The following is an 8,027-nucleotide window of genomic DNA, read 5'->3' as shown; positions in this document are numbered from 1 at the left end:
TCGCTATATGTGCTTCAGATGTTATCAGTTTTTTTTTTTTATGTTTCGAATTTCTTTTTCTTTTTTCTTTATAATCCTGCTTTCAGTATATGATTAAATAATTTATTTTGATAGAAAAATGTCAACCCGTACTATTATTCTTTTAAGAGTAAACCATCAACTTTTTGTAAAAAAAGTCAATTTTCTAGCAAAATAATTTCAGAAAGAAAAAAGAAAGAAATGACATAATTTTCTAAAAATTCATTCAGTATGACAAAGTATATTGTTCTTTTTATTTACACAAGTAACTATGTATTTGATTTAAATTTTATCAATAACATTCAAATTATTTAAAAAGTGTATATAAAAGATCCAGATAAAATAAATAATTGATTGAAAACCATGATACTTAGTTTCAATTGAATTACAAACTAATTTATATATTAGAACAAATAACCAAATTCACATAAGTTAGGTCACGATAAAAAAGATGAATGAAATCAGTAAAAAAAAATTTGACTACAACTAACTTAGGTCACAGAAACTACGACGATAACAAAGTGGTGGTTGACCTCGACAGCAATAGGAGAGAGGTTGCAGTTGAGTTTTTCGATTGTTGTTTCGTGAAGGAAAAAATGAGGAGAAAAAAAATACAAGGACTAGAAAGATGAACTTCAACGGCGACTCAGCTACGACGACGGCGACGAAGTGGCTGTCCTGGCATTGGCGATGCAGAGGCTGCAACGAACTCTTGGAAGAAGAATGAGAAGATGAAGGAGTGAGAGTTGCTAATATTGAAGCCATGATTTGTATAAAGGGTAAATTAGAATTAATGAATTAGAATGGGATATTTTAGATATAAAATATTATTAAAATTTCATTTTCCGTCCTCAAAAATTTTAGTTCCAGTATCTTTATTTTTTGGAGGTATTAAAATACTAAAATTTTAAAGATAAAAACAAAAATTTTAATACCAATCTCTAAGTCAATAAATATAATACTAAATCTAGGTCCCCTAATTTTCGTCTAAATATCTCCAAATAAATACTACCATTATAATTGAAAACTTAGTTTAAGTGACACATGATCTGTTTTTCAAATAGCCACATCCGAATTTAAATTTGGATGAAGTAAGAAGTGGAATAAGAATACATTTAAAGAATTAATTTAGTGTGTATAAGTATACAGTGTGAGTGTGCTGTGTAATAAGACAAAAAAAAAAGTATAATCATGTTAACAAATTAAATTAAAAAAATTGAATTACATGTATTATAAATAATTTTCTTGATAAAAAAATTGATTTAAATATGCCTCACACTTATTATAAATTAAAAATATAAAATTAGTAATATATATTAGTAGCTAGTAGCAACTGAAAACATGAGGCTCAGAAACTGTCACTTACCTCACCCTTCCATTTCCACTTTCTCTTCCTCTTTCTCTATCTGAAAAATGCAACTCCTTCATGCTCCATCTTCTTCTTCTTCACCATACCTTAACCTTTCATTCCGATCCTCAAAACCACAACACTTAACATCGGGTATCCACTTCAACTTTCTCTCATTATTTCCTTTCTCTTTACTAACAATTCTCATTATTTTTTTATGTCTTTGTTGTTGCAGGTTCGTTTTCACATCTGAAGTCTTCACCTTTGTTTGCCATTCATTTAACTCTTCAGTCCCAAAGGAACCAAAGTTCATTATGGAGATATCACAAAAGGGCCATCTGTTGTTCTGGTGCTACCAGAGCTACTTCTGTTGAAGGTAATTTTTTGTTTTTATATGTTTTTTTTTCCTTGATGCTAATTTCCAACTCATGGGCATCAACTGTTTGTTAAAAAGGTTTGGAATTTACTGCAAGTTTTGTTGATGAAGAAGCCAAGGGAATTGCTAGTGTCAATTACGGTTTTTATGCCTGTATGAATGTAAATATAGTGCTTGAACAAACTTGAACTTATGAGGCCTGTGATAGGGGTTGTAGAATCTTAACTGGATTGGTAAATGTGCAGAGCTTGAAATGAAATGTTTATGGAAAGCCAAATCGGCTTGCCTTTCTTGGAATTTATGAATCATGGTTGAAACTTGACAAGGTTCTTGGTTTCATGCATGCATCATTTGAAGAATTTTCCAAAGCTTTTGGCCTTGGTTCAGAATTTGAAAGTGTTGTTTACAGTTTAATGTCTTAAGTTGTTCAGCCACCAGAAAACAAAGAAATGATTTATTGGACTACATGCGTTTACTTCATGCCTTTGTTAACTAAATTTCGTGTTTAAATGTTATTTTGATTTCACTTAGTCCTTATCTGCACTGTGCAGTAGGCTCTTCTTCGGTATCAACTGGAACACCGGAGGATGATGTGTTGAAAGCCTTGTCTCAGATTATTGATCCAGACTTTGGAACGGATATTGTTACATGCGGATTTGTCAAAGATCTCCAGATCGATAAAGCTCTTGGAGAGGTCTTAAAACCACAGGCCTAAAACTTTTCTGCAATGTACTTTTAAATGATGATGTTCTTACTAAATTACTTTTGCTTCGAATCTCAGGTATCTTTTCGGTTAGAGCTCACTACTCCGGCATGTCCAATCAAGGACATGGTAAATGACACAATTGCCATTGTTTGAGCTACAGCTGATGTAGGTTAGAGTGGTGGACTTTTTTTCTGTAAAACTCATTAAATACTAATAAAAATAAACGAATTCGCGTGAATTTCCATTGTAAAAGAAAAAAAAAGTAACACGTTTCCTACCTGATTTTGTCTCATTCTCTTTCCCTAAATGTGATGTTAAAGTCTGGTCTCTTTTAGGGACTAATTGATTGTATATTTATGGCAGTTTGAGGAGAAAGCAAACGAAGTGGTGACGAATCTCCCTTGGGTAAAAAATGTAAAAGTCACAATGTCCGCACAGCCAGCAAGACCTCTATTTGCAGAGCAACTTCCCGCAGGTCTACAGACAATTTCAAGTATTGTGGCTGTGTCCAGTTGCAAGGTTGATCTTTTTGGAAGGTTTTTTCTTCATCATATGTTGGTCTTGTTATATTATTTGCCATAGTTGAGGTTTTTTCTTCTCAACCTTTTTCCTTCAATTTTCTTTTTGTAATTCTTCACGTTTGGTTTAACATATGACACCTGAAACTTTTCCTTTCTTTTTAAACATATGAGTATTGTTTCTATTGAATGTATCTGAAGAAATTTAAAAAAAATACTACCAAGTACCAATTATACTGTTTCAAATAGGTTTGAAGCTGAACTTTAGTTAGTTAGAAGTATGATTGAATCTATTCACTTTTGGTTCGCATCAGTAATACCTTTCATGTCAAAATTTGTAGGGAGGAGTTGGCAAATCAACTGTAGCTGTAAACCTTGCTTACACTTTGGCTGATATGGGTGCTAGAGTTGGTATATTTGATGCTGATGTTTATGGTCCAAGCTTACCAACAATGGTCTCTCCTGAAAACCGATTGCTAGAAATGGTAATATATGATGAATCAATTGGTTTGGTTGTTAGTATAGTTTGACTGATTTATTGCGCACATAATTGTTGAGCATTTTGCTGCAGAATCCGGAGAAGAGGACCATAATTCCAACTGAATACTTGGGGGTGAAGCTGGTCTCTTTCGGATTTGCTGGACAAGGACGTGCGATAATGCGTGGCCCAATGGTTTCTGGAGTCATTAACCAACTTTTGACTACTACGGAGTGGTATACATTTCTAAAAGGCAGAAAACAAATTCTGCTAAACATTAAATGAGTTCTGCTTGATTTGTGATATTAATTTTTGTACAATATAGGGGCGAGCTCGATTACCTTATTATTGACATGCCTCCTGGAACTGGAGATATTCAACTCACTTTATGCCAGGTTCTGCTCTAGACTAAGATATTCTTTGTTATATTTCATTCTCTTATCAGTAGATTGATTCTTCCATCTAATTTTATGTTGCATTGCATTGCTCATGGCTTACACCGAACCGGCTTGAAGCTGGTTTGATTGTAGATCGAGTTGACATTTGAGCCAGCTTGATCTTTGGGCTGAAATCCGACCAGCCCAACGATGTTTGACTTATGAAGCTTGTATAGTGTATATCCCCATAGTTATTTGCCAAAATATGTGTGATTTCCAATCATCATTTGATTTGACTTTGGTCGTATCACTCCAGATAGTTCCATTAACTGCTGCTGTAATTGTTACCACTCCTCAAAAGCTGTCATTCATTGATGTTGCAAAAGGAGTTCGGATGTTTTCAAAGCTAAAGGTGATATTTCTATCACTCAATGGCGTAACTGTTCCAATTTGTTATTTTCTTACTCATGCTTGAAACTGATTGTTTTAAATTTAAAAAATGCGATACTAACATGTATATTTTGTATGTTTACAAATAAGGTGCCTTGCGTTGCTGTTGTGGAAAACATGTGTCATTTTGATGCTGATGGAAAGCGATATTACCCGTTTGGTAGAGGTTCAGGTTCTCAGGCACGGACAACGTTATTTAATTGTTTATCCTTTATTTGTTTCAATATAGAACATTAAAAATTACCTTTTGTATGTGGCACATATTGATGGTTTGGTCATATATGCAGGTTGTTCAGCAGTTTGGAATACCTCATCTGTTTGATATGCCTATTAGACCAACTGTATGTCTCATGTTACGCCATTGTTCACTCTTGAAATTATTCTTCTCTGCATCTGCATGATAAATTGTGTTATTATGCCTACTGCTGCTACTTTTCAACAAGTTCTGTTGTGGTACAAGTGTAATCAGAATAAACATACCAAGACCATGTTAAACTTTTATAATGAATATCTACCTTATCTTGACTTTGATATTTCTTTATATTCTAAGATATGGTATTGATATTACTGATAATGATATATTAGACATGGTATATTGTTTACTGCAAACTAAGGCTGTTTATTACAATAATGACTGTAACAGCTTTCTGCTTCTGGAGATAGTGGAATGCCCGAAGTGGTGGCTGATCCTCAAGGCGAAGCGTCCAAGATATTCCAAGATCTAGGAGTGTGTGTAGTGCAGCAATGTGCTAAGATACGCCAACAAGGTATTATATTACTCCTTTTTAATAATTGAAGACTGAAAATGTATCTTATAGAACCTGTTAATTACAAGATACCAAAGCCATTCTTCGCTTGTCTATAGTATAACAACAACTACTAAGTCTTGTTCACTTGTATATAACTGGCTCTAAGTTCACTGATCCGTTTGTGGTAGTTGAAATGTTTAATACCTTTTATGATACTAGACAACGTTATAGAGCATATAAATGCAAATTTTTGTGACTCCCAACACTTGCTTTTGATGATTTTCGCAGAAACATTATGCACTTTTCGCTTTAAGCATGAGTGAACATAATGCATTTATTTTTGGAAACTTGACATAAACCAACCCTGTTTGATATGGTGCAGTTAAAATAGTTTGTGTGAGGTATCTGTGTTAGAGCATTTCAAAAAGTTGTTGGTTAAGTATGATATGTAGGAACTTTTAGATATAAATATGATATATATATTTGAGTGGCAAGATTGCCTTTATATTTTTAAATTCTGATTAAGCATTTCTACTTTCTCTTAGCTGAAAACATTATATTTTGAATTCAGTTTCAACAGCTGTCACCTATGATGGATCAATCAAGGCAATCAAAGTGAAGGTACCAGATTCAGATGAGGAATTCTTCCTGCATCCTGCGACGGTGAGACGGAACGACCGATCTGCTCAGAGTGTGGTATGTGGATATTTAAGAGTTTTGTTTGATTCAAAGATTAAAATTGAGTTACAGTTAACAATGCATAACTTGGATTCTGTATTGTTAACATTAGTATGCATGATGATGATGCATAAAGTCAGAAAGAATGAAAACAAAATATGGTTATAAAGCAAATAAAATTTAGAGCAGTTTACTTCTTTATGCTTATGTGGCATTTTTGCCACAACAATTCGGTTAGTAAAAGCTATTTCCTTTTGACCTGCAAAGTCAAGAGAAAAGTTCAAAACGGAAGCTTATACATATATATGAGCTGATCTTGAATTCAAAGAGATTAGTTATTGGGACTAGATAGTTGTTACAGAAAGTCAACACCAGCTACATTGAATACCTGATAATTAAGCTATAAAGCAGACAAAAAATGTTGCTTTCTTAGAAGAAAAGTCAACACCATTACTACACTCATGTTGCATGGTTTGCAAGTCATTTCAATTTTGGTATGCAATGATTGCAGGATGAATGGACTGGGGAGCAGAAACTGCAATACACCGATGTTCCTGAAGATATTGAACCCGAAGAAATTCGACCAATGGGAAACTACGCTGTTTCAATAACTTGGCCTGATGGATTTAGTCAGGTGATATAAATGTTAGAATTGAAAATAAAAAGATAGCTTTGAACTATATACTGTTAACATATCAGTTGTTAAGGCTTTGACTCTGCATTTTGCTGGTTAATTTGGTAACTAGAGCCTTTAATTCCTGGCTTATGCACAAGAATTTGTCCACTAATTTGGTGTATCAAAATTTATGTATCCATACATAAACTATGTCTAGATACGATGGAATTTATTTTGATACACCATGTTTATCTATTCAACAGTGGAAAACTAGGATTATGTAGCAACTAGCAACCAAACAGTTCTGAATACATACCACCATTCTTAATTATTTCATATGAAGCAATTATGTTCCGTTATTAATTTTTTGACTCCTGCATTGTGAATGCAGATTGCGCCATATGATCAGCTGCAGACAATCGAACGGCTAGTCGACATTGTTTCGCCAACTGTACATGCATGATAATATTGGCCATTGAAAACATCACAAGGATTGCATTAATGTGCTTGTAATTGGTGGAGTTATGCATGTAATAGCCTCAATTTTCGTTCAATTCTCCTCCATATACTAGGCATATTGGTAGAGTTTGATAGATTATTCTGTAATTTAATAGCTTGGCCTTGAGGCTCACTAAACTCCTCAAGCTTTTTGTTACTTGTTCCACTGAGTAAAGCATTCATTTGCAAGTGACAGTTTACTCACTTTTTATATCGAAGTTGTAAGGCTAATACATAATAGAAGTTATAAATTAAATGGTAAGTAATGTCTTATTTTACAAATCTCTTCACTTTAGGATCTTTTTCCTTTTTCGTACTATTCTGACTTTCTAATAGAAAGTAAGCAATGAATTTCAGCTTCATATCCATCAAATATCTATTACATTTCTTTTACCTCCAAAAAATAACCGTATGTATGTGTAAACTAAAGAAAATTGAGTTTAATTTAAAGTTTTGATAAGAGTTTAAGTAGCAAACTTCTTAACAAAATTTGCTAGTGTCGTTTTTACACCAAGCGATTGGCATAAGTTTGAACATTTTGGTAAAGAGGATGAATGATAAAATGGAGTCAAGGTTCTAATTCTAAGCCCTTTTTACCGTTATACACTTCATGTTCCATGTTTCTCAGTCTTAAAATGAAAGAACCCCTCTAGCAAGCATGCTTTGTCAATATCATCTACTAAAGGCAATTATATTTGAGCATTTTGGAGATCTAATAAAGAGTACAGGTATTATTAGAAGTGTTCATGGGCCGGGAAAGGCCAATAGGTCTATTTTGATCCGACCCGAAGTGGTCCAAAATAAGTCGGGTTAAACCAGATCGATATAATATAAAATTAGTATATACAAATTTGTAACTATTATACACTAAAGTAATAAAATTTTACTTTTAAAAATTAAATTTAACAATTGTTATATCATATTTTAAAACAAAAATAATCCTGTACATATAAAAATACAATATAACATCATTAATTTTACTCTAAAAAATATATATATATATATATAGATCGGACTGGATGACTCAGCATAATTTGAATTCGATCCAAAAATAATACCAGATAAAAATGACAAATTAAAATTCGACAAAGTGCTTGTTTGGGCGCTATTATTTTGATAAAAAAATTCTTTTTTCAATAAAAAAAGATCTTTTTTTAGCGTATTTGGCAAATTTCTAATAGTAAAAATAAAACACTAGAAAAATAAAATTTTTTT

General features: G+C 32.8%; 1 protein-coding gene across 2 annotated transcripts; it reads left to right on the top strand.

Moving 5' to 3' along the window:
• The first annotated feature begins 1,341 nt into the window (after nucleotides 1-1,341).
• On the top strand, nucleotides 1,342-7,094 carry LOC112751162 (fe-S cluster assembly factor HCF101, chloroplastic). 2 transcript variants are annotated; one of them, XM_025800216.2, is made up of 15 exons: nucleotides 1,342-1,519; nucleotides 1,602-1,742; nucleotides 2,294-2,436; nucleotides 2,524-2,574; nucleotides 2,812-2,967; nucleotides 3,308-3,451; nucleotides 3,538-3,680; nucleotides 3,770-3,839; nucleotides 4,138-4,233; nucleotides 4,362-4,451; nucleotides 4,559-4,612; nucleotides 4,915-5,038; nucleotides 5,592-5,716; nucleotides 6,210-6,332; nucleotides 6,706-7,094. In XM_025800216.2, exons 1-15 carry the CDS (start codon nucleotides 1,432-1,434, stop codon nucleotides 6,775-6,777), a joined length of 1,620 nt encoding a protein of 539 aa, XP_025656001.1. In that variant the 5' UTR covers nucleotides 1,342-1,431; the 3' UTR covers nucleotides 6,778-7,094. The 2 variants fall into 2 exon arrangements, with proteins under 2 accessions (XP_025656001.1, XP_025656002.1); XM_025800217.2 differs by having other exon boundaries at nucleotides 1,346-1,519; nucleotides 2,297-2,436.
• Nucleotides 7,095-8,027: the final 933 nt, after the last annotated feature.

Source organism: Arachis hypogaea, chromosome 15 (genome assembly GCF_003086295.3).
Source record: "Arachis hypogaea cultivar Tifrunner chromosome 15, arahy.Tifrunner.gnm2.J5K5, whole genome shotgun sequence".
NCBI lineage: Eukaryota > Viridiplantae > Streptophyta > Magnoliopsida > Fabales > Fabaceae > Arachis > Arachis hypogaea.
This window is presented reverse-complemented; position numbering and strand designations above follow the sequence as displayed.